The sequence below is a fragment of the Rattus rattus genome, chromosome 4 (genome assembly GCF_011064425.1).
Source record: "Rattus rattus isolate New Zealand chromosome 4, Rrattus_CSIRO_v1, whole genome shotgun sequence".
In the NCBI taxonomy this organism is placed as follows: domain Eukaryota; kingdom Metazoa; phylum Chordata; class Mammalia; order Rodentia; family Muridae; genus Rattus; species Rattus rattus.
The window spans coordinates 115017572-115044792 of record NC_046157.1 but is presented as its reverse complement, the minus strand read 5'-3'; the positions used below and the strand labels follow the sequence as shown (position 1 = coordinate 115044792).

At 43.4% G+C, this 27221-nt stretch overlaps 1 protein-coding gene across 1 annotated transcript in view; it reads left to right on the top strand.

Annotated features, from left to right (window-relative positions):
- Positions 1–2043: 2043 nt before the first annotated feature.
- The window catches only part of Lonrf2 (LON peptidase N-terminal domain and ring finger 2), a 36701-nt gene continuing 11523 nt past the window's right edge, over positions 2044–27221 (top strand). Inside the window, exons 1-8 of the mRNA XM_032900976.1 lie at positions 2044–2918; positions 15528–15646; positions 19887–20009; positions 22098–22253; positions 22965–23169; positions 23893–23989; positions 24680–24794; positions 26602–26723. Of these exons, the coding sequence (XP_032756867.1) occupies positions 2258–2918; positions 15528–15646; positions 19887–20009; positions 22098–22253; positions 22965–23169; positions 23893–23989; positions 24680–24794; positions 26602–26723 (1598 nt within the window). The 5' untranslated portion in view covers positions 2044–2257. The remainder of the gene's footprint in view (positions 2919–15527; positions 15647–19886; positions 20010–22097; positions 22254–22964; positions 23170–23892; positions 23990–24679; positions 24795–26601; positions 26724–27221) is intronic.

Here is a 27221-nt window from a genome sequence, read left to right as displayed (position 1 = left end):
GTGTGTCTATGTGTGTGTGTATGAACCTGTGGTCTGTGTGTGTCTACATGTGTGCATCTCTCTGTGTCTTCATGTGTCTGTGTGTGCATGTGTGTCTATGTGTGTGTGTATGAACCTGTGGTCTGTGTGTGTCTACATGTGTGCATCTCTCTGTGTCTTCATGTGTCTGTGTGTGAGACTCTGTGTGTCTGTGTATGCCTTTGTGTGTGTGTCTCTGTGTCTTTGCATATGTGTGTGTCCATGTATGTCTTTGTCTGTGTGTCTGTGTGTCTGTGTATGTGTGTGTCCCATGTATGTCTTTGCATGTGTGTGCCTGTGTGTATGTCTTTGTGTGTGTGTGTTTTTGTGTATGTGTGTGTCTGTGTGTCTGTGTGTATGTCTTTGTCTGTGTGTCTGTGTGTCTGTGTATGTGTGTGTCCCATGTATGTCTTTGCATGTGTGTGCCTGTGTGTATGTCTTTGCGTGTGTGTGTTTGTGTGTATGTGTGTGTCTGTGTGTCTTTGCGTATGTGTGTCCATGTATGTCTTTGTGTGTGTGTGCCTGTATGTAGGTCTTTGCGTGTGTGTCTGTGTGTCTTTGTGTATGTCTGTGTGTCTTTGTGTATGTGTGTGTCTGTGTGTCTTTGCATGTGTATCGGTGTGTCTGTGTGTATATATAATATTTTTCCAAGTGTTACTTTATAGGCTGTACTTGAGTGCTGATTTCATGCTTGATCTCAGTGAAATGACAAATCACAGACTTGTGAAGTAAGTAGGTACCTGATGCTATCAAGTGAGTCTGGTTGATTAATGGAAGCATGGCAATGTTTTAATAGAATTCCTCGCCCTTAGGAGACATACTCCCCAAGTCATTACCAGATATATATTGCTCAGCCTGACTGTTGAAAAGTTCAGGGGGGCAGAGAAGTAGGAGGAGCCACAAGTTGCTGAGGCTGCAGATTGACCAATGAAACCTCATGGCCCATGTTCTTCCTGCTCTAGTATTGGGGTAGGGTCCTTTCAGACTTTACAGCAGTCAGGGAAGGTGATCAGGGTGAGGGAATAATGAAACTCGGCTCAGCCTCCCGACCCTGCCCACCTATCTTTTCTGTGCCCACTTCCCTTTCTTTGTCGGGATTATCGAATCCCCTGCAATATTCCCAAATCAGACACTTCTGAGAGTCCGGATCCCACCCACTAGGAGTTCAATTCTCTCTGGGCTTTGAGGTATGCACCTGCTTTTGCTTTCAAGAGAACCTGGCTGGCCCTGAGGTCTCTCGCTTTCCCTGCCTCTTATTTATTTTTAAATCCACAGAGAAAATGAATCAGCTCTTGCTACCCTAGTGGACCTCATCATGACATCATCGTTTTCATCTTTTCCAAGTTTTAACTTAAACGATTTCTTATTATCTGGTTGTGCACTCACTTATTCGTGTGCATGGGAAATGTCCCCGTGCTTCATGTTTTGTTAAGATGAAAACTATTTGCATCTTCGAGAGTATTTAACTACAAAGGAGCTTCCCAACCATCAGGAGTCATGATGGCAGTTTGCTTGGATACCTTGTCTGACTGCTCACCTACCTGGCATCAAGACCAGCACCACAAATAAAGAGATATTAACATCGTATTCATGTCCTTTCTCCTAGCTCCATGTGACCTCCAATCTGCTTATTACGGTAGTTTTATTTGCATTTCAAGACGTTTAATGTAAACTGGATAATTCGTATGTAAATAATCTTCATTGTCTGTATTCTTGTGTTTCTGGAGAACTGGATCTCTTTTGCAGGATCTTATGCGCTTAAGGAAGACTAAAAGGCTTGGAGACTTTGCCTTCTTAGACTTAGAGAAGCCCAGGGTCCTCTGTGCAGATTGGCCTTGAGGAAATGGCAGGTACCGAGATGCAGGAGAGCTGGGTGGAGGGTGTCGAGGACATTCGGATGCTCGGCTCCAGCCTGCGCAATGACTCCGCAGCGGCGGGAAGAGCATGCGCACGCACACGCGCGGGGCCGCCCGCAGAGAGCAGAAAAAAAAAAGGTTCAGGCAGAACGCCGGCGCTGTGAGGGGGTCGCCAACGCTCCCACGGTCACTTGGCTGACGTGAGCCACTGGGGCGCGCACTGGGACGCGCACGGCGCCTCGTTCCAGCGTGCGCTGCGCTTCCTCGGAGCTCGTCGCGCGTGGTCCCCGCGGCTCGCAGCACCGGGTCCGCTGACGCTCGTGGCTGAAGGCGAAGAGGGCAGAAACCGCGCTCCAGCCGCCAAACACCCCTGTCTCCGCACGATGAGCCCCGAGCCGGCGCCTCCGGAGCCTCAGGGCGTGCGCAGCAGCAGCCTTGAGGAACCCTCGGCCGAGCCCCTGGGGCAGGGCTCCGCGGCCTTCCTCGCGGGCGATTACGAGGTGGCGGCCGAGCTCTTTCGCTCGCTGCTGGCCGGCCTGGCGCAGCCAGAGCGCGGCCTGTGCTTGCAGCTGGGAGAAGCGCTGGCCCGCGCAGGCCGCCTGCCCGAGGCCATCGGCGCGTTCCGCGGCGCCGCGCTGCTCGGCCCGCTGCAGCCCGGAGAGCTGTCCGAGCTGGCGAGCGGCCTGGCGCGCGCCCTGGGCCTGCGCGAGAAACGGCCGCCTGTGGCGGCGAGGCCCGGAGGCTGTGCCTCCGGGGCCTCGGGGCCTGTGGCGCCGCGCGACCTGCTGGGCTGTCCGCGCTGTGGGCGGCTGCTCTACAAGCCGGTGACGCTGTCCAGCGGACTCACGGTGTGCAAGCGCTGCGTAGAGCAGGTGCCGGTGCGGGCGCAGGCCCGGCGCGTGAACGTGGTGCTGAGCGGGCTGCTGGAGAGGTGCTTCCCCGCCGAGTGTCGCCTGCGCAGGCTGGCGTGCCAGGCGCGGGGACTACAGCGCCAGCAGCAGCCCGAGGCCGCGCTGCTCAGGTGCCAGCAGGCCCTGGATATGGGTGAGTCAGCCTCGAGGGTGACCACGGGGCTGGGCGGTGGCCGGTGGCATTTTAATTTCAGCGGTAGTAAGGTGCACAGCCTCAGCCTGCAAGATGGCCAGAGTCACACGACAGGTGCATCGCGCTGTGGCTTTCTCAAGGCTCCAGTGTATGCTGTAAAGCAGTGTTAGCCAAAGAGCTGCAGTATAAGGCGCGTAGTGTAATAAATCTTCTTGTAGATATGTTAAGTAGAAGGACCAGGAGCAAGTGATATTTAACAGTGGCTTCCACTCTGTATCCAAACTATTATCTGTGTATCTTCAGTACTTAAAAGATTTATTTATTTATTTATTTATTTATTTATTTATTTATTTATTTATTTATTTTTGTCCGTTGTGTTTTTTACATTCACTGCACTCCATAGGTCAGACAGGGCTTTTTCATTTGAAGACCTTCACCTGTGTTTAGATGTTGAAGAAGATGAGAGCGCTCTCATGCAAATTATCTTCCTGGAAATTTGTTTGGTAGTGTCCATGTATTAAATAACTGGTTTCTAACAGTTTCAAGGAGGTACATATACATCTGCACCAAATGATTGTACACAGTGTATACATACCATCATTAAACTGACTTCCAGGACTGGAGAGATGGCTCACTGGTTAAGACTACTTTTTGCTCTCGGCCCCTGGGTCAGTTCCCAGCATTCACCTCGGGAGCGCGGTGGGGGGGGGGGCGACGGGGCGGGAGAAAGGGGATTACAAATTTCCAGGGGATCTGACGCCCTCTTCTGACCTCCTTGGAAACTAACCAGGCTCAAATTGCACATAGATACATGTAGCAAAGCAGTCATACACATAAATTAAAAACTACAAGGGAAAACCAGTATGCAGCAAGAGCAGAATAGGTGAGTATATTCTAATGACTTCGTGAGGAGAAAGGAAGCAATGAATGCAGCTGCAGTACACTCTATCAAGAGCCCCACAGACACAGTGCAGGGAGAGAGCAACTAGGCTACCAGGCCTGTTAGCACTAGTCTATCTGCTATCCCAGCTACTTGGAGCTTGAGGTAGGACAATGGCAAGTTTACCTGCCTGGGCTATAGTGTGGTTCAAAGCCCTGTCTTAAAATGGAAAAAAAGTGGGGTGAGGGCTATAATTCAGTGACTAGAATGGCTGCTTATCACATGTCAGATTCAATATTCTGTACCACCCCCAAAAAACAACTGAAAAAGAAGAGAAGAGACAAGCACCACGCACAAAAGCATTTTTACTGTGATTCCAGTTGTTTGAGGGTGAGCAGGCAAATCACGAAAGGGTATTAAGAGTAAGAGTGGTGGTTATTGTGGGTAAGGAGACTATTGAATATGAGGAAGCATGGGGGGACCTGTGGGCAGTGATGTAGTTAGGCATGGAGATTACATCTGTGTTAACTTTCTAATAGCTTCATAAACTATATAACTGTGTCTTAAGCTTTTTAATGTATGTATCTGTGTGTGTGTTTTAGAACTCAGTTTACAAGTCTAAAACCTTGACAATTTCTGTCCATTCATATGACAACTTACATTGAATATGTCCCATGTTAATGCTCTATTCAAAGAGTAGAAAAGAAAACCAGGTCTCCTGGTTTCAATGTTCATAATTGAAAAAGGAGACAAGGAGACTGAGGGTGTAGCTCAGTGGCAGTGTGAATGCTTATTATTTATGAGGCCACAAGTTCAATTCCCAGCACTACACAAAGAAACACACACACACACACACACACACACACACACAAAATTAAATTTTATGATGCGTTAGCTCACACGAGAGGTTCTGATATAATAAGAAAGTCCACAAATACTTGGAGTTAGAGAGTTTATAGTAATCATTATCGCTATGTCCCAAATACTTCTTTCTTGAACCCTTCCACAGACAAGGTAAGATTCATCCAGGTTACGTAGAGGCTCTGTGAGTAATCTTTACCAATAAGTTGTGAATGTAAGTAAAGAAACACATGTGTTGAAGAGAGATGTGTATGAAAAGATAATGGGATCAGCAGATGATTGGCTACAACACACACATACACACATACATACTCCCACACATACATACACATGCATACATACACACATACATACACATGCATACTCACACACATACATATACACTCACACACATACACACATACATACACATACATACACACATACACCCACATACATACACATATATACACACATAATAGACATACACATACATGTACACTCACAATAGATATACATACACACATACATACACATACACATATACACAAATACATACACACTCACATAATAGATACACACATACACTCATACATACACACTCACATAATACACACATATACACATACATATACACTCACACAAAAGATACACACAAATGTATTTACACACATACATATACACTTACACAATAGGCACACACACATTCATACACACTCACACACATACATATACACATATACATATACACACATATACATACACACTCATACATACACACATATACACATACACACACATATACATACACACTCACACATACATACGCACATACATACACACATGCTACATGCTCACAAACATACATACATACACACACACTCTCACACCTACACACACAAAGACTGGATGATCTAGGATTGTGTCTGATGTTAGAAGTTAATTAGATGGGTTAAAAAACAAACAAAGCAGACTGCACACATCAGAAGTTTGGATGAAAAATCCCAGAAATGGGTTATATTGGTTAGGATTTTTCTCAACTTAATGGAAGCTAGAGTTGTCTGAGAAGAGGGGATATCAGTTAAGAAAATGACCCTGTTTAATTGGTCTGTAGACAAGCCTGTGGGACATATTCTTAACTGATGATGGTTGTGGAAGGGGCAAACTCATCTGGGCAGTGCTAGCCCTGGGAAGGTGTGTGAGCAAGAAAACAGAGCAAACTGGTAACCAATATCCCTCCATGGCTCAGCGTCTGCCTTGAGCTCCTACCTCAACTTCCCTCAATGGATTGTGACCTGGGATATGTAAGCCAAATAAACCCATCCTTCCCCAAGTTGCTTTCGGTCATAGTCTTTATCATGGCAATAGAAAAAACACAAATTAACAGAACGTGTCTGTACTGGATCACATGAGGCGAAGATCAAATAGAAGCAGGACTGTGGAATACAGATGAAGGTTCTGAGGTCTATGAAGCTGGAACCCTGGATGAAGAGCGAAGACAAAGGCCAGGAGAATACTTAAGGAAAAAGAAAAGCCAAGATTTTTTCCCATAGTTGATGAAAAACTGTGAGTCACTGAATCGAGATTCCCAATGTAAGGGGAAGTCTGAAAAGCAGTTAGAGAAAATGGCTGCTGACTTCCACACAAAGTTAATGAAGCCGGAAAATAGTGGGATGACATCTTTAGATACCGAAAGAATAAGCATATCAAATAAAGAATTAAAAAGCCTATCGGGAAGTCGTCTTCCAACCAGAAATACCCTTCACAATTGGAAAGGAGGTCAGGATGCTGTGGGCCAAAGCTACCGGCAACGCTGAAGGATGTGGTCTGTGTCAGAATTCATCTCTGTAGGATTCTGAGGGAAAGGTTTCACTGAAGAAAAGTGTCCCAAGTGAAAGGACTGTGGATGGCATGAGGATGAGAAATGTAACCCTATGATTCACATCAAGGCAAAACATGGAGGGAGCTCAGAGCCAGAATGAGCAATACATATTGAGTGGTAAATGTGCTGCCTGGAGTGTGGTAACCATGCTAGAGTCTACTGGCAACTTTGTATATTGTATTCAGTTAAGCAACTGGCAAAAGGATAAAATGTTGACATTTAAAAGCTCTAGTTGAAACAACAAATATCCAATCCATCCAAAAGGTAGGGAAATCAAGAGGCCACTGAGATGGCTCAGCGGGTAAAGAAACCAGCCTGGGGAATCTGAGTTCTGTTGTCAGACACCACGTGATTGGAAAGGGAATGGGCTGCAGATAGTGGGTGACCTCCACAGCAAGACAATGCCCTCCCCACTCATACACGCACAATAATCTTTTTTAAAAGAACACAGTAGTCGGGAGCAAATGAGACCCCTGGAAAAGTGAAGCTTTACTTTACACTGTGAAGTGACCTGAATATTCCATTAAAATATTGTCTCAGACTGGACTAGATGAAGCCTGGCTGTATAGTGCTTATTTATCATGAAACTTTTGATAAGACAAGGTGGTTCAGACTGACAATGAATGTCTGTAAAGACGGACAGAAAGAGCTGCGGTGTGACAAAGTTAGCATCGGGTAAATTAAAGGCGAAGTGTATTAAGAGAGTGGGAGGTGTTTAGGATCTGGTTCAACGGGGGAAAGGCTGTGTTCTTAGTGTGCTCCTGACACCTGTGTGACAAAGTAGTGTTCCGAGTGTGCACCTGATGAGCGTGTCACACACACACACACACACACACACACACACCAGGCGAGAGGAGTAAAGGGAGAAACCTGGTGAGACAGGGAAAGGAAAGAAGGTAAGAGTGTATGTTGGAATAAGACACCTTGGGTGTTTCTATTTTGTAGGCATTATGGAATGGAGTCCCTGCAGAATTCACAGGACCACGGGCCTGTTGCTTTGTAGGCCAACACCTGTGAGATAAACGCAACAGACATTATATGTGGAAATCCAACAAGTTGAATTTGTCCGAACACTAAACTTAAAGGAAAATGAAGGGACAGATGAGCACACTGTCTTCAAACATTTGGAAACAAGGCCATGTGTTTTTCACATCACTTATCTTACTCCTGTTTTCTGATGCCATGACAAAATACCACAAACTGACTGATTGATAGAAAGGAAGACGTAGGTTTCACATCATCGAGAGGGCTAGGAAATCCACAGTATTGACATGCTAGCTAGTATCTGCTCCAGGCTCTTGCTCTGTCCTGTTGTAGCAGAGGGTGCATGAAGAGGTGCAGCGAGGAGCCCAGAGCTTCCTTAGATGGTGGTAACTAACCTGCCCTGGGGTGACCTCATCATCCTGTTTATCAGAGCAAAGCCCTCCTGGCCTGATCTCTTCATTAGGCCCTACCTCTTAATACTCCTTAACAATACTGCAGGATATCAGTGTAAGTGTGGAAACTTCCAACCACACTGTTACAAGTGGACCATCAGATAAAAGAAAAATCACAGTTAAAATAAGGAAACCTGTGAGCCGGATGGTAATGAAGGCATTATATTGGATTGGTGAGTTGAATCAACGGATTGATAGAATCATGTGTGCAGAGGCCTGGTACTCTAAGGTGGATCCTCAGTTCTTACAAGGCTTCGGGAGAGGACAAGTTCTCAAGAGTTGTTTTCCGAAACTCACATGTGCACGGTGACATGCGTGTATCTGCATTTGCTAATGATTAGTTAGAAAAACATGAACATCAAGAACCAGACACTACTGTTATACCAAGATCAGCCGAAAATCTGTGAACTCCTGGCTCTCCTGTTTCGATGCTAGAAAAAGAAAAGTCAGTTGAATGCAAAGAATACAGGAAGAAGTGGGGGGGGGCTAAGAGCAGACATTAATGGCAAGACCAAAACAAACAAACAAACCACATCAACAATGACAAACAAACTATCCCCATGCTGAACTGAATGGTAAACCTGGAGGTCAACACGTCTCAGGTAGAGGTTAAGTTTTGTAGACCAAACCACATACCCACTTACAGAAAAAAAAGGGGGGTGGTAATTGTGGTGCATCTTAAAAACATCACAGAAAGTGAGAAATAAGAAGGGAAAAAATTAAATTTGTTTAGAAACACCCATGAAGTGTGTGAAGCCATGACAGGCTTGATGTAAAAACCGAGTTTCCCTATGCCGAGAAGCTGAGAGTCCATCTGAAGAAGGGACAGAGGTGCTCAGTGTCATGTCGGCCGCCCAGCATTAAACCTAAGGTGCTAGCCAATCCGTGAGGGCAAAATAAAAAGGTGTTAGATTGGGAAAGTCAAGACTCTCACCTGCAGGTGCCTTATCAGCACGCCACAGCCAAACTACCAGAAATTCCAAGAGAAATCATCAAGATTGTTGAATATAAGGTTAATATGGGAAGATCAGTGATGGTTATATCCGTAACGAAGAACAAACAGAAAACAGAAACTAAACTGTAAGCAACAAATTCCTCAGAACTCTGAAATGACCGAAAGGTGTTCGCATCGTCTGTCAGTGACAGAGTCAGAATGGTGGTCACTCTGAACCGGGGATCTGCCAAGTGAGAGCACACACGAGGGGACTTCTTTAAGTGGCCCGGGTGGTGATCTCGGGGTTACTCAAATAAAAGTTCAAAATACACATTTAAGATGTGGACTCAGTCAGTCCTACATCACCCTGAGTGGGCAGCTCCTGAGACTGTTGCTGCTCCTCTGTCGCTGTTCCTGGGGACTCAACACAAGTCCTATAGCTTTAGATGTTGATTAACTGAACTTCTTTTAAATACCGTGGTTCTCTGCTCTGCCCATCTCATGCATTTAAGAGCATTTACAGCAGAACAGTAACTCCATTCTGCTTGTGCTTGTCACCGTGCAGGCTCACTCTGAGCACCTGGAGGGTGGCCTTCAATAAACTTGAAATACAGAATATACCTTCTTCTGGTTGTCTCACTGACGGTGTGTCAGGAGCCTCCTGATACCTTCCTACATCTGATGACCCTTTTGAAATTTGGGTCAGTGACTTGGCAGTTATACACATAAGATTTCTGACCTATGTTCCTTTCACACAAAAGAACTGAATGATCCTCTTCCTCTTCTATTTTTTTTTTTTTGAGTGATTTATGGACAGTTTGCCTCAGTTTCATCACTTTAAGTCTCTCCACTCAGAAAATAGTTTGGTTTGTTTGATGTCTATGTGAGAAGTGGATCTCATTAATTTTGGACTCCAGGAAAAAAGCAGCCTTTGGAATGTGAAGAGTAAACTTTAGTGCTTTGTTAGAAAAGAATAACTTGAACGAGAAGAAAGGTATCCTTAACCCGGTCAACTTCAGGACTAAGCTAGCATATAGGCAGTGTAAGCAGAGGGGTGATGGATTTCAAAGCCAGGTCTTGCATCTGAAGTCTGTGTAATTTGTCACAAAGCTTTGTGTTCCCATAAGCTGCTACCTTTACACTGTTAAGAAAAGGAACTGGTTAACTTGTCAAGCTGTGTCATTACCCAGACCAGGAACAGACAGGAAAACGTGAAGAAAAACACAAGGCACGCATAAGCATCAGGTATGAATCAGTGTGCTTAAACACAACATTTTATAACAGACCATAAATCGATAGATAAACAGATGCTTCTACATAGGAAAATGTGAGTGTCCAGAAAGAAAGTACAAGGGTGGCTGGTGTGAATGGCTAATCTGAAGGATGCTGTAGTGTTGCTGAGGGATTGCCATCTTCCAGCAAGGCATGAAGACTTTCAGATCTTGATCCCATTGTGTCCCAGACTGTAGGAAAAACCCAGGAATGTTTGCACCTCCTTTTATGAGATAAGATGTGCAAACCAATCTTACACATGTGCATAGATGAGAAACCCCGGGTGAATGCCTTTGTTCCTGAGTCTAGCAGCCTGAGTATGAGGATAACTGGACATCAGACAAGTCACCTAGCAAAATCCATTGAAACAGGTTGAGGAAGACACAGTATTTCTGTCTCTTCAGATCCTGCAACAGCCTCCCGGAACATAGCGCCCTGTGATAGGAATCTAGGGTTGGACATAACCTGGCTAATTTTATCACTGATTGGTTGCAATCTTTTATTGGATGTATATTTTATATGTGTGGATATTTTACAGGCATGTGGAATGATGTGTGTGAGGGAGCTACTAACGAAACGCACCAATTAAACCAATTAGAAGTATATGAATCTCTTTTTTAAGCTGCTGACCAAGAGCCAGCTCATTTCCCAGAGTCTCTTGGTGCAGAAGCTCAAGGGTACAGCCTTTTTAAAAGGCAGAACCCACAGTTACATCAGCTTTTTTAAAGGGCTGAAACAACAACTGTATTTTTTTTTTTTTGGTTCTTTTTTTTCGGAGCTGGGGACCGAATCCAGGGCCTTGCGCTTCCTAGGTAAGCGCTCTACCACTGAGCTAAAACCCCAGCCCCAACAACTGTATTCTTACAGAGTTTAATGGTATTTCCCAGGCCCTACAAGACAATTATTTTTAATTTACACGTACACTTAGTTATTTCAGTTTTATGTTTTAGCCAGCACAGACATCAGCTGTTCTGGTTAATACATCTGGACGTGGTAAGAGCATGGACAACCCCACAAAAAAAGCACTGCCAAGGTGCCTGTGGCTACTGGGATGGAAGGCCAAGGAATTGCTCGAAATAAAGTCAGGGCAAAATGGCATCATAACCTTAGCCACTTCACACATATGTGCATGTTATACCATCAGGTGCCAGAAGAGGGTGTGGTATCTCCTGGAACTGGAGTTACAGACGGTTATGAGCCACCATGTGGGTGCTGGGAGTTGAACCGATATCTTCTGGAAGAGCATCCAGTGTTCTTAACTATTGATTATCTCCCCAGCCCTAGACATACATAGTCTTTTAAACTTAAGAATGGGGTGGCAGCAAGGCTCTGGATTACATCGCCACTGAAGGAGGGGTGAGGGTCAACTCTAAGTACTTTACAACATGAGAGTGAAGGGAACGGGTTGGAAATGTGACAGAAAAAGAAAGTAAATTGTCTGCACCCAATGTGGCTGGGTGAAAAAACCAAGAGAACCAGTTCCCAAACTGTCAGGATCTGGGCAAAATGAATCCAGTGGGCACAGGGCGTGGGGCCCATGGGTTGTTTCTGATGATCAGCTTGTAGTTCCAGTAGTAGCATCTTTTGTTTAGATTTCTAAAAACCTCCAAAAGATGTAATTGCACAGTTAAGGAACTTTCACCTAGTCCTTCAGTGAGAAATTATTAGTCTACAGTTATATTTCTGGCATAACAGCATGCTTCTTAAAGGCAGATCCTATGAGAATTAATAATTGTATGCCTTCCAGGTAGTGAAAGTCTCAATTTAAATTTTTATTTGAAAATCCACTAAGTCCGATTAATGTGGCTCATACATACATGAAGACATTGTGAGTGTCAGAGCTCTGAAGCATAAGGCATCCTGGCATTTAGAAGCCAAGGAAGACCAAAGGGTCAAACCACACAACAAAACTCACACAGGAGGTTTATTGGGAAAGCACAGAGGGCAGCTGCCTCTGAGAAGCAGCAGGGAACTGAGAAGAAGGCAAGCTTTATATAGGGTTTCTGCAAGTGGGGGAGCTCCCCAGGGGGGTGGGATTGGTGGAATTATTGTGACCTGGTCTAGGGGCAAGCTCAGATATTGGTGAGATATTTGAGCTCAGTGATTGGTGGGATTTTTGAGCTCAGGGATTGGTGGGATTTTTGAGCTCAGTGATTGGTAGGATCTTTAAGCTCAGTGATTGGTGGGATATTTGAGCTCAGGGATTGGTGGGGTGGTTTTTTGTTTGTTTGTTTGTTTTTGTTTTAGCTCAGGGATTGATGGGTTTTGGTAGGTTTTCAATCCCAAATGTGGGTTCAGTCCTTTGGCCCTATATTCCCCTCCTTTTGTTTATTATAATAAACAACCAGGAGTTGGGAAAGCATTATCATTAGACTACTTCCTGCTGACTGGGGGCATCGAAGTCCTTGTAACTAACTTGATCTTCAGTATCAGAATATGATTGGGAAAGGTTCAGGCTTCTGGCTCTGTAGCTAGGGGCTACTACTAATCCTGTAATAGCAACTAGTTAAAATTCTGGTTAGAAATCTTTGGGTTTGTGGTTGAAGAAATCTATAGACAAGAAATTTATAAGGCAGAGTGTGGCTAGTAGGATTAAGGAAAGGAGAGGGAACATTAAGACGGGTAGCACCCAATTTCATATTAGACTGTCCGTGATCCACAGGCCAGAGGCACCAAGCTATCTCCTACATTTGTTTTGGAGATCTTCTTGGAGTTCTCCAACCCTGCCTTTTACTATACCAAATTGCATAACACAGAAGCAGCATTCCTCCCTGAGGAAGAGACAAAGATGTTCTCCCTCTGCTGTTAGTAAATCTAAGCCTCGCTGATTTTGCAGCCAGTGAGTCTGTTTGGCTCTGGAGGGTAAAGATGGTCTGGGCCACCCAGGGGATGACTCAGAGGAAAACCTATAGTAAATATCTAGGGAAATAGTCTCACCGCTCAGGTGGCTATACCCAGAACTGTGAGAAAGGACGGCACCTAAACCACTCATTTGTCTTGCCATTCTGCTCTAAGCCTTCTGATGGGAACTGGCAAGGGTTCTTCACCAGGTACCACCCCTAGTTTTTGAAAAAGCACCCCCAGGGCCTAAGACAGGGTGGACAGTCGTAAACTTGAGTGCTGCAAAGATCAAGGTCTTATGAATATTCAGGTGTGAACGGCAGGGTTAGAGAGAGTATAGTGGTTCAGTGGGTGAGGCTACAGATGTCTTGACCTGGCAGGGACCCACAGCCAGAATTCCGACGCAGCCAGGAACCCTCCTGTTAGGTAGCTGATGTGTGGAAGTTCAAGTTGAAATGAGAGACAAAATGACCATGAGGACAGAGAGGAGGCAATGGTTTCATTTAGGAGGGATGACGTTAGGGACATAAGGATCTTTGAGGAGTGTTAGAGCGCGTCTTCTATCCTGTCTACACCCAGAAGTTGAGAGAGTGGGGCATATACTCTGTGTTTTGATCATGCTTGATGGACAGCTATGACAAATGCTTTCCTCTGACTCCCATCTTCCACCTGGGGTACCATGTTCAGACTTCATAGCCAGAAGGAACAGGTTCAGTCTGGGAACAGGAAGGGCAGAAAGATGGTTCAAAATGGAGGTAAGAGAGCTTGGGGGTGCTGGAGAGATGGATCAGCAGTTAAAAGCACTGACTCATCTTCCAGAGGTCCTGAGTTCAATTCCCAATTCCCAATCATCTGTAGTGGGATCCAATGCCTTCTTTTGGTGTGTCTGAAGACAATAACAGTCTACTCATATACATTAAATAAATAATAAAATTTTAATTTATTTTTAAGATTTATTTATTTATTTTATGTTTATGAATACACTGTAGCTGTCTTCAGACACACCAGATGACAGCATCAGATCCCATAACATATGGTTGTGAGCCACCATGTGAGTGCTGGGATTTGAACTCAGAATCTCTGGAGGAGCAGTGCTCTTAACCACTGAGCCATCTCTACAAAATCTAAATTATTTTTTTAAAAAAGAGAGCTTGCACATAGGGTATCTCCTTCCAGTTTTCTTATCGCTGCAGCATTTGTGAAAGTCTCAAATAATATTGGGATCTAGGTTCCATTAGGTGGTCATTTGGATCAGTTGTCTAAGGGGTCTTGAGGCTGAGTTTCAATGAGAAGGTGAACAAGTATAGAGTCCTTCAGGTTGGGTGCCAGGTGTAGAGGCTGGAGGTTTTCTAGGGGGAATGAGAGGGTATGGGGAGGAAAAATGTCACCGAAGCCTATAGATGTCATGAAGTAGGGAAAGATGTTAGTGAAGCTGGAATGGAGGATGGTGTTGGATATGGTCATAGTCTACTGTATTCATGTATAGATTCTTAGGAATAGAGAAAAATATCATTTAAAAAAAATACACTTGGGACTGGAGAGATGGCTCAGAGGTCAAGAGCACTGGATTTGCTTGCAGAGGGCCTAGATTGGATTTCCAGAGCTCACAGGGCAGGTCACAACCATCTGTAACTCTAGTTTTGGGAGATTTGATGCCCTCTTCTGGCCTCAGAGGGCACCAGGCATGCATGTGGTGTGCAGACTTACATGAAGGAAAATCACCCACACGCATGTACAGAAAGCTGTTCACAACACTTGCCTGTGAGTCCTGTCAGTGAGCGCTTCTCAGTCTGCATGTGCATTGCCAAGGATGGAACATACAAGGTCTCACTGTGGATCATAACTAACACAGACATTTTCACATGATGTTGATGTTGGGAGAGCCATGAACCTTAAGGGAAATATTCTTCCTGTACCAACGAATTCCATAATAGACCTGTATTCCTAGAGACAAGAGAAGTGGGTGTATTATGCCAAGACTTTTCCTGGGGAGGTGTAACACACATGCTTCCCATGAAATGTATTTGAGGTGTCTCTTTAAAAGCACCTACTTATGCAGCATACCTTTCTCGGGAATAAAATAATCAAGTCTAGAAGTGCTTTCCACTTTAAAGGCTCTCTTTCTCATTTTAAGTTGAGCAGCAACTCGTTTCCATCTCCACCTTTTGGATTTAAAAACCCAAAGTCAGATACCCTCAAACCTGAAGCTCATATTCGATAGCATTTTAGATTAGGATTATTGAGTTAAAGGAAGTGCTTGATTTACTGTTGAACGTTGCACTAGTGTGCTTAAAGGAACAGTCCATATTAGTTTTTCTTGATGCATTCTGGAGTCTAATTAAATTTGTTTCTATTTCCCTGAAAGAAACTGTAACTTATACCCATTGAAGCAGTGAACTCTACCTATGAGCACTGGGAGGAGTTGCTTCAGATTTGTCTCTGTGGTTATTTTCTGACAGTATTTTTAATGGTCGGAAACAATGTATTTTGAAATGCACTTATTTGTATTTCTCCTGCCTACCAGCCCCCGATGACAGTTCATTATTGCTGCTGCGAGCTGAGTTATATTTGACCATGAAGAACTATGAGCAAGCCCTGCAAGACGCTGATACAGTTTGTCAGAGGGAACCTCTCCTGACCAAGGTGATTTATGCTTGTCAATTGGTCTTAGTGATGATCTCTCTGATTAAAGGTTATGGTGTGTATGTGTGTGTGCATGTGTGCATGTGTGCATGCATGTGAGTGCATGTGTGTGTGTGAATGTGTGTGTGAATATGTGTGAGTATGTGTGTACATGTGGGTTGTTTGTGTATGAGTGTGTGTGCACTGTGTGTGCATGTATAAGTATGCATTTATGTGTATGTGTGTATGTGAATAGGAATGTGTCTGAGTACATGTGAGTGTGTGAGTATGTGTATATGTGGGATTGTGTGTATGTGTACTGTATGTGCATGTGTGATTATGCGTGTGTGAGCCTGTTTATGTGTGTGTGGCTGTGCATGCATGTGAGTGCATGTATGTGTTTGAATGTGTATGTGTGAGTGTATATATAAATGTGTGAGCGTGTGTGCACTGCATGTGCATGTGTGAGTATGTGTATGTGTGTACATAGTGTATGTATGTGCATGTATACCATCATACTTACCTGTGTAGGTACAGGTAGAGACCAGAGACATTGAGATATCTTCCCCATTGCTTCTCTACCTTGTATTTTGATTTGGGGTCTCTCACTAAGCATCAAGTTCATTCATTAGATAGACTAGCTGATCAGCAAACCCCTTGGATCCTCCTGTCTTCCCTCCCAGGATGCCACCCTCCCTACTGGTTTCACATGGATGATAGGATCAGAACTCAAGCCCTCACACTTGTGCAGTAAGCACTTTGCCAGCCATAGGTTATGGTATTTTATTCATAAGTTAGTGTGATTGTGATGAGGCACCTGAAGATAGTGCATATCTTATCTGTTTTATACTAGTCTGAATTTAGCAATTATTTCATACTAAATCTAATTTACCACACCAAGTTGATTCCTGGATTCAGTTAATGCTTAAACAGTATTGTATTGTATGCTTCACCCTTGCTATTTATTTGCTAATGTGCTTTACCCTGCATACTATTTAGCTTAATAGTTTGTAGTCAACACAGTCTCAAAATCTTTGTTCAAAATGCCTGGGAGCAGATGTATTTGGGATTTTGAATACTTTCATATTTTGTGGATAGTTCCATATATAATAATATAACTTGAGGATGAGTCAACTGTAAGCATGTACTTTGTGCCTTATATACAGATTTCAAAGGTAATTAAACTTTTATACAGCTTAATACAGTGTTTTTAAAATTTTGGTCATGAAGCAAAGCTCTATGTCTTGGGATGTTCTGCTGGTGACATTGGCCCAGTGCTAAAGATGCTTTGCATTTTGGGGCATTTCCAGTTTCACAGTTTGGGGTTAGAAATGTCTATCCTGTATAAATAAGTCTGAAAGTTACACGAAATTAGATCCAAAGAACTATTGAAAAATATGATAGCTTCTGAATAACAGCAAACCCAACAAGGAAACTGACCTGAAAATGACAGTTGAAAATCATAAGTTGGTAAATATTTAACTGAATAGCATACTGTACACAGAATGCCTGTAAAATACAGGATCATTACAGAGAAAGTGAAAACCCAATCTAAGGAACAGAACAGAAGGAAAACTGAATCAATTCTGTGGGATTATAAAGTGGTATAATGAATGTTCAGTTGAAATCACAGGAGGAGAAGAGAGAAACGGAGAAAGGAAATTTGGAAAGATAATGGTTTTCAAATTTAGTGGGAAACATTAACTTCAGTTTCACAAGATAAACAAGAAACCACTCAAAATAAATTCAAATCACAATCAGTCTGCTATTTAAGCTGGAATTGTTAAGAGTCTTGAATGTAGCAAGAAAGTATAGCCTATGGGGAAACAGCAAGATGGATGGTTGACATCCCATGAGAAATCATTGATACCAGTTAACATGGGAACAGCAAGACGGGTGGTTGGCATCTCCTGAGGAATCATGGAGGTCAGTCAACATGGGAACAGCAAGATGGATGGTTGACATCTCATGAGGAATCATTGATACCAGGTAACATGGGAACAACAAGAAGGATGGTTGGCATCTCATGAGGAATCTTGGTGTTCAGTCTACATGGGAACAGCAAAATGAATGGTTGACATCTCATGACGAATCATGGAGGTCAGTCAACATGGAAACAGCAAGATGGATGGTTGGCGTTCATGATGAATCATGGTGTTCAGTCTACATGGGAACAGCAAAATGAATGGTTGACATCTCATGACGAATCATGGAAGATAGTCAACATGGGAAACAGCAAGATGGATGGTTGGCATTCATGACAGATCATGGAGGTAAGTCAACATGGAAACAGCAAGATGGATGGTTGGCATCTAATGTCAACTCATGGACACCAGTGAACATGGGAGCAGCAAGATGGATAGTTGGCATCTCATGAAGAATTATGGACATCAGTCAACATGAGAGCAGCAAGATGGATGGTTGATACTTCATGATGAATCATGGACACAAGTCAACATGGGAACAGCATATTCAAAGTGGGAAAGGAATACATCAGTGTGCCTGCAAAGCAACACCCATGAAATAGCATCTACTAGAAATCCATGCTAAATATGAAGACATGGGAAGTTTTAAATGGCTGTACAAATGTAGTTTGAAAACACAAAGCATGCAAAAATTAAATGGCCATATGATCTCAAAGCATATCAGAAGATGCTAAAGGAATATTCGAGATACATCAGGAGACTTCATCTCAACCTAATTGGCACTCATAGAACAATGCATTTAACTATATAGCATACATATCCTTTAATGCCTGTTGGAACCAGTGTGCACAGAACAGTATCGAGATTCAAAATATTGAAATTTTCAAATGGAGACTCTCTCAAAACAAATTAGAAGTTAACAGGAGCAACAAGAGCTAGGAAATCTTTGTGTATCTGCAACTTGTTTCTTAAACAATACTTTGGACAGAGAAGATATCAAAATGGGAACTAGCCAACATTTAAATTAATGACAAAATACATTATACATTTAGCTTTTTAAATGTAGTTAAAGCCATTCTTAGAGGGAAATTTATATTATTATCATCTCCTATTAAAGGAGAAAGGTCCCAAATCTGTTAACTTATAAAACTAGATCAAAAAGAGCAAATTAAAACCAAGGTGAGAGGCCGGAGATGTCTTGGTGAGTAAGAACGCACCTGCTCTTCCAGGAGACTTGAGGTTGGCCTTAGTGGGTGGTTCACAACTGCCTTCAATTCTAGCTCCAGGGCATACAACATCCCTCTCCAGTGTCTTCAGAAACCTGAACACATATGCCATATCAACAGACAGTCGCAAGCAGACACATAAATTAAAAAAAAAAAAAAAAAAAAAAAAACTTACCAAACCCAGGTGAACAAAAAAGAAAGGAAATAAATGTAAAATGGACAGTCAGCAAATGGAACCGGAAAATACACATTATAAAAGCAAGAATTTGTTAGGAGTTGTTTGTGAGTGGTTCTTTATCAAACTTTTGATCCCTCAGAAGATACTGGTGCAGAGAAGAGAGAGTAAACACACAACAGAAGCATGCGAGACTGTAGGGTAAAGAGGAATTCTGCTCGGCCTAGAAGAGGTGAACGTACCAATTCAGTAATAATTCACACATCGGGTTAAATGGTTAAGGAATTTGAGCAGGTATTTTACTGGAAAAGATAACGAGAGTATCAAATAAATGCCAAAACGATGAACCACTCTCAGTCCTGCCGCCTTGTGGACTCTGAGCACCACACATGTACACATCTAAAAATTGGTAAATGTTAGTATACGTAAATCATAACTGTTTTTTTTTTTTTTTTTGGTTCTTTTTTTTCGGAGCTGGGGACTGAACCCAGGGCCTTGCGCTTCCTAGGCAAGCGCTCTACCACTGAGCTAAATCCCCAACCCCAAATCATAACTGTTTTACTAATTATAATTTATATTTGACATAAATATAAGCTTTGATGTTTTGTTCAAGATTGCTTTAGATATTCAAGATTTTTATAAATCATATAAATTTCATAAATATAATAAAATTAAGTTGACAGATTCCTTTTTCTTTCTTAGCATGACCTTTAGAATTTCTTTGGGCATAAATATCAGTTACAGGCATCCCTGCATTCTGGTTGTAGATGTATTTATTAAACAGTGAACCTGGGCAGTTATTAAGACAGGGAGACACAGTATACACCCATCTACCTAATCAAACTCTTATAACACATTTTCCAGGGCTGTTGTAGCCGGATGTATATAATCTTGCTGTGTTTTAAAATGTATTCTTTGTCTTTGGGTAAATCCAGGGGCACCACATAAAAGCCCAGATTCTTTCTGGATTGGGAAGAAATAAAGAAGTGTTGAAGGAATTTATCTACTGCCTTGCTTTAAATCCTGAGTGCAACTCGGCGAAGAAGGAAACGCAGAAGGTATGCGTTCTCATAAGCGGCTTCCTCCTTTGAGTATCACATGTGACACGTGGCCTTGAGTCATGCCAGGAGGCCTTGTCTGTAAGAGCAGCAAACGTGATTTCAAATGCCCATGATGGTGTAATGAACAGCACAGTGATAATATGATAATTGAGGATGCAGCACAGAGTCTGATGAGACAGTGCACACACACCCCAGTTGTTTTGAGAGATTGGTATGTGAGGTCACCTTGCAGTACAAGGCTCTGGAGACTGAACATTGATCCTGGTAAGAGGCACTGTGACACATGTATAGGTCACTCTGCAGACTCGCCTGTGACTTGCAGCAAAGCTTTGTCAGCATGGTGCACATGTAGACCAATGCACGGTGCTTAGTGTAAGACTTCATCCTTGCTAAATGCCTCGACGGTACTCATGACCTTTACATAGCCTTTCCGGTGACAGGGTCTTTTGTTTACTTCGTCAGTGTTTCCAGTGTTAACACGTGTCTACATTATAATTTCTGCTGATCAGTACATTTTCTTTTGTGGTGCTTTAGAACACAAGTCAGTGTTTCCCCTCTGCTTTAGAGTCTTAAGAATAGCTTTCTTTCTTTGAAATGTTTTCTTACAGAAGAGGGTTTCTGCTGTCTCCTCGCTCTCTTGTTTATACCCCCTCAACACACACACCCTCCCCCCAATCCTTGCTTCATCACCTACATCTGGCAGCCTCATGTTGAAGTTTAACGCTCTTGCATTGACGTTGGGGAATTTGCTTGCATCTTACCCATAAGACCATGCCCTCTGATCCTGTTAGAAATGTAGTCAGCTGAAATAAATAGGCATGATTCGTCTAAAGTAGAACTTCTGGGAAGACGCCTTTCCTTCTGGTGCTGTTGGCTGGTGTCTGCTGATCCGTGCTGCAGTCAGTTTCGGGCCTCTGTGGCAACTTGTGTCAGTAATGTCCAGTCATGGCTGAACCCCTCCATCAAACTCCGTGTATCTACCCTCAGAGCTCCTCCTCTGAAAGCCTGGCTCCTCCTCTGAAAGCGTGGCTCCACCTCTGAAAGCCTGGCTCCTCCTCTGAATGCGTGGCTCCACCTCTGAATGCGTGGCTCCACCTCTGAAAGCCTGGCTCCTCCTCTGAAAGCGTGGCTCCTCCCAGCTGACCCTCACGCCACTGTTGTCTGAAAGTCCCAGCAAGCTCAAATGGGGCATGGGTCCTCAGATCCCCGGGTTTTGTAGATTCTTGCCTGCCTGGTACCACTTGGCTTGTGAGGTTTCTCCCCTCCAGCATTCTCTGGCTGATGGAGATGCTTTATCACAGAATTAACATTGGTCCACTGATACGCCTGAAATCCAGTCCTGCCCCGCACAGCTCTGCGGAAGCCATAGCAGAGCCACGCTGTGACTGACATCCCCGCCGACGCTGCACTGCTTGCAATTACAAAGGCTACTTGCCACCATGCTCGCCATGCTCGCCATGCTCGCATTGCAGCATAAAGAGCAGGGAGAAAGATTTAAAAAGAAAACAAAGCTTGTCTCCGTTTCTCAAGTGTCATTCACATCTCTTCACTTGCATTAATCCCTGGGGTTCAGCTGAATCTTCAAGGCTTGGCAGCCAGAAAGCCTAACTGGCGTCCCTTCCCCGATTACGGGCGAGTAAATCTTGAGCCAGAATTCTGGCCTGTTACCAGATGCTCCCTGGCCCATGAACATGGCAGCCCTCTAGAAAACTCTCAGTCCTGTGGGTGATGACATCTTGGGTTTAATCTGAGATCCCTGCAGGCTCTGGAGCCTTCAACTGTGACACGTTAGGGTTTGCCACAGCTCGCAGAGCCAGACAGAAGACAGACGTGATGCTCATATTTTGTCATTGATAGGACAGATGGAAAGGGATTAGAATGCACAGTTAGTAATGCACTGTCTATGGTTTCAAAATGTTTAAATTTGAAAAGGTTGGCAGGTGGAATATGACAATTATTCTTTTTTGAGTTTGAGGGAAGGTGTCTGTTTGGCTTCTGTTGACTCTGAACCATTAACAATGTGTTAGAGACTTTTTCCTCCTGGGTATTTGACCATGTATCTTCTATTTTTTGAAATTTTTACAGGTAATATGTGAGGTGTTCTTTTCAGCTTCAGAAAATGAGCAGCAGACCTCAGCACCTTCCACCCAAACTGGACCGAAGGCCCTTTGTGATGGCCAGATGAGCCCACAGAATCCTCTGGAAGAAGCAGGCGGTCACGCTAATGCAGACAGTCCTAAGGTGTGGAGAGCCCATATCTGCTACTGGGTTGCTTGCTATGTTGGTGGTTCCTCTCGTGTCATGGCACCACACGGGCTTGATGTGACTAGTGGGAACTTTTAGGTGCAGTCACTGGGACCAGTGGGACAGTGATGGAAATTCTGGAGCCCCTCCAAACATCTCCACACATTTTGGAACATCTCTAGAACATCAGGAGAGCTGATATTCTTTCATTGGTCTGAATGTGTGATATATAATTTATACATACATGGATGCATACATTACAGATGTGAAGATTGCTTTTCTCAGAAAGAAGTTGTCCTCTGTTTTACCATGAAAGATGTAAAGCATTTCTGAGTAGCCAATAGAAAATGCCAACCATGTGGAAGAGCACAGTCCCTCTCTTCTTCCTCAGAGATCTATTTCGTGCGTGCAGAGACTAGGGGTAAACACTGGGTGTCGGCTTCTGTTGCCTACACTTCTTTGAGATAGGATTTCTTACTGATCCTGGATTAGATATGGTATTGTGCTGGCCTAGCTGTCTCCTGGCACTGAGGGTGCAAACCCAAGGCCTCACATTTGCCAAGAAAGCACTTTACCCACTGATGGACCATCTCCACAGTCCCTCTCCAAAGATTTCTAAGAAGGCTAATGCCTAGTTTGGTTTGGTTTGGTTTCCTTGTGTCCCGTGGTTCTGGAATATTTCAGGATTCTCTTTTTCTCGTTAAACAGACTCCATCTGAGAAGCCCGATGTATCAGAGAACACCAACTCCTCGGTTTTGTATTTTATTCTGGGCCTCCACTGTGAAGAGGATAAGAAGGCACTGGAAGGCGTCATCCCAGCTGCACCAAGTGGCACCTTGAAGAGGCAGCTTCCCAGCGATGCAGAAGACAAGGAGCTTGACGTGAATACCCCTGAGAAGATTCCCAAGAAAGGTCAGCAAGCGGCCTCTTGCCATTGTGTTCTGAAATCAAAGGGGGAGAGTATTAGTACTCCACTGACTTGAAAAGGGTCTTCACACAAGTGAAATGCATGAGGAAATGAGCATACCGGCTTATGTTCTACAGCTAATTTTGCAGGGACTTTAAATTGAAAAAGAGAACACTTAGATGAAATTTTAATCTTCCTGAATTATGTGTACCAACTTGATCAATTCTTCTCTTATATTTGCTGGAATACACATACACAAACATAGACATAGACAGACATAGACAGACATAGACATACATAGACATAGACAGACATAGACATAGACATAGACATAGACAGACATAGACAGAGACATAGACAGAGACAGACATAGACAGAGACAGAGACAGAGACATAGACATAGATAGACAGAGACATAGACATAGACATAGACATAGACAGACATAGACAGAGACATAGACAGACATAGACATAGACAGACAGACAGAGACAGACATAGACATAGACATACACAGACATAGACAGAGACATAGACAGACATAGACATAGACAGAGACAGAGACATAGACATACACAGACATAGACAGAGACATAGACAGACATAGACATAGACATCATATCATTTGTTAACACTGATGTTGACACATTTTATCCTGAAGAAAATAAACTCATTGTTTGGTGCCTCACAGAAGTTCAGATGTTAGTTCTAACATTTGAAATTTTTTCAGATGCAGATTCCTCACCTCAGAGGAGTGCGAACTCTCTAGAAGAAGAGCCAGAGTTCACAATTGATGCGACTGACTTTGAGTGTGCACTGTGCATGAGGTAGGCTGGCACAGAACGTGTGTAGCTCTTTAACAATAGCAAGCCTTTCTGCATTCTATGACTATGTGCAAGGTACTACTAGTGAACACACACACACACACACACACACACACACACGCACGCATATCCCCTAAGATATTTATTTCTATGATAAAACATGATGGCAATAATCAAGTTGGGGAGGAAAAGGTTTATTTGGCCACCTTCCAAATCATAGTCTGTCACTGGAGGAAGTTGGGACAGGAAGTCAAACGGGACAGGAACCTGGAGGCAGGAGTTGATGCAGAGGCCATGGAGGGATGCTGCTGACTGGCTTGCTCCCATGGCTTGCTCAACCTGCTTTTTATAGAACCCAGAGTGGTACCTCCCACAATGGGCTAGCCCTTGCCACATCAATCACTAATTAAGAAAATGCTCTCCTGCCTTGCCTGGTGAAGGCATCTTCTCCATCAGGGTTTCCTTTTCTCAAATGTCTCCAATTATGTCAGATTTAACATAAAATTAGCCCAATATGTATGAGCAATAATTGATTTATTTTCTAGAAACCCAATGAAGATGTAAAGGAAGGGTCGATATGAGTAACACCTAGGCTGGAATGGGAACTGGGTAGGGCATCCTTTTAATGCAGGCAGCTTACCTGAAAGTCTGTTCTGGACACATCTTTCTGAAAACTCAGGATCTTCTTCCCAGGTTGCTCTTTGAACCTGTCACTACGCCCTGTGGACATACGTTTTGCCTCAAATGCCTTGAGCGCTGCCTGGACCATGCCCCTCACTGTCCGCTGTGCAAAGACAAGCTTTCAGAGGTGAGTGGCTCCCGAGGTGAAGCCTCTTCTTGTGCTTTGGCAAGCAGGTCATGCTTTCTTCCTACACCTACTGTTATAATCGGGTTGATTTGATCAAAGACAGAAAATTTCCCACTTCTCCATAAATCAAAACACATAAAGAAGCATTAGATGCAGCTGTAACTAAGTATTAAAGCAATTTCTGGGTATAAATCATTGAGTTAGATTGAAAACAGCTAGGAGTATATATATTTGGAGTATGCATTCACTCCAGATTGATACATTACAGTGCATTGAGTGTGTGTCTGGGTTGTTCCCAGCTGTTGCTAAGTCTCTTTTATGCCCTTCCCAGTTAGTTGCTACTGTCTTTGGTCTGAAGCCAAATCCAGTAAAATGTAGGGTATATAGGGAAGCGATTTGTTGCCATTTATCCCTAATGTAAACCCCCGAGTGCATTTGTATGGAGCACAAAGATAAGATACATCACAGAGCCATGTGCTGTGTGCTGGCTCCATTGTTCCCGTTTACCTTCCACGAGGCAAATTCTTTAGCTTCTTGTAGGGGTAAGGACTTCCCTCACACCCTCAAGTTGAGACCAGTAACCTTTGTTTCCATTTTATTCCAGAAATATGCAACCTGCAATGGCTAGAGTAATGTGTGTTTCTCCTTCCCTTTCTCGCCACACTAAACACACACCCTGAGACACACTCCTAAGCTTAAATTAACTTTAACAAATTCTGACATACAGCAAGAGAGGGTGTTAAAATGGGGTAAAGCTTAAAGTGCTTGTAACTTTTTAATTCACCACCAAAACCTGTTCAAATAAGTCATCACCATGACGACCTGGCTAAAATGAGTACATACCTGTTACTAAGTTTCAGTGCACATGCTTCTCTTATTAAGTTGCAGTGTTCATGCTTGTGTTACTAAGTTGCATGGCAATGTACATGATTGTGTTACTAAGATGCGTGGCACATTGTTAAATCACATACATATTGCCCCTTTGAGGTCACAGGATGGTTATCAGTGTTGTGCTATGCACATGTTTCATGACCTTAGACAAGTTCTGAGCTTGCGCGGTGGATCATTATGAAGTGTCTCTATGCTCTTCCTGAAGCTATTATCATCTCTTGCTAACAGGCTCCCTTGTGCATGCCTGTTCTCAGAGTCTAGGGGCCTGGAGTTGGCTCCCTTATGCCTGTGAAAACGAAAGTTTGCCCCAAGACCCTGCATAACACAGACATTTCACTCTCTTCTCTACTGTCTCATGCGGGGGTGTGCAAAGAAGGAAAGCCTGGTACATGCATGGGGAATGTGGATGAAAACATCACAGTAATACCCATGGCTCTGTGTGCTAACCAAAATACCTATCAGAACTTTCTTTCTTCTCTTTTCTTTTTTTGTTGGTTGTTACTGTTGCTGTTGTTGTCGTTATTGTTGTTGTTGAAACAGGTTTCTCTGGGTAGCCCTGACTGTCCTAGGACTCACTCTGTAGACCAAGCTGACCTCACACTCAGAAATCTACCTGCCTCTGCCTCCCAACTTCCGGGATTAAGGCATGCACCGTTACTACTCGGCACAGTAAGGTTTTTCAAAGAGAAAAAAGAAACACCCTAGAGGTTTGCCAACTATAAGCCCTTTAAGGACAAAGATGTCCAGACTCCAGTTTTTATTGGGTTGTCAGAGAGCCTTAGTCACCCAAACAGCAAATGCTAGGCAACCCTTTCTTTCCTGCACAGCAGAACTCTTCAGGCAACACACAGGGCTAAGCTTTGTGCTTCAGGATGAATTAACATTTCCCATCACCTAACAACCTTCTCTGTTGTAGCTGTTGGCAACTAGGAATTTCAATGTAACCGTTCTGACTGAAGAGCTGATATTCCGGTACTTACCAGACGAGCTGTCTGACAGGAAGAGGGTCTATGATGAAGAGATGTCAGAACTGTCCCAGTAAGTGCTTACCTCACAATATCTTAGTATTCTCCTGGCTGGAGAACACTAAGGAAAGTCTTGGTTGATGTGAGCCGAGCCTTAGATTTTGTTTTTTTCATAATAAAATTTTTTTTGGTCTTTTGAGTGGAAAAAAATGTGTTAGTTGCAAAATATCTGTGGGAATTTAATTGTAAGTAATTATAAGAAATATTTCAAAACATATTTCTGGGAAGTTATCTATTTGTTTTCTGTATCTAAATAACTTTCTGAATGGAAAGACAGAAGTCTGGAGAGCAAGCAGGATTGTGACTCAGGATTTCCTCTCTCCAGCCGGTTCAAGTCTGGTGTTTCCGTACAGACCTGGTTGATGCTTTATTCTTACATTTAAAACGTAACGCCTTTGTGGGGTTTTTGCTTTGTCAAGTATTTTTAGGGGTGATTCTGCTATAACCTTTACACGTACAGTAACAATACAGGATACTCTCTGTCATCAAATTAAATATGGCAGACTTGGCT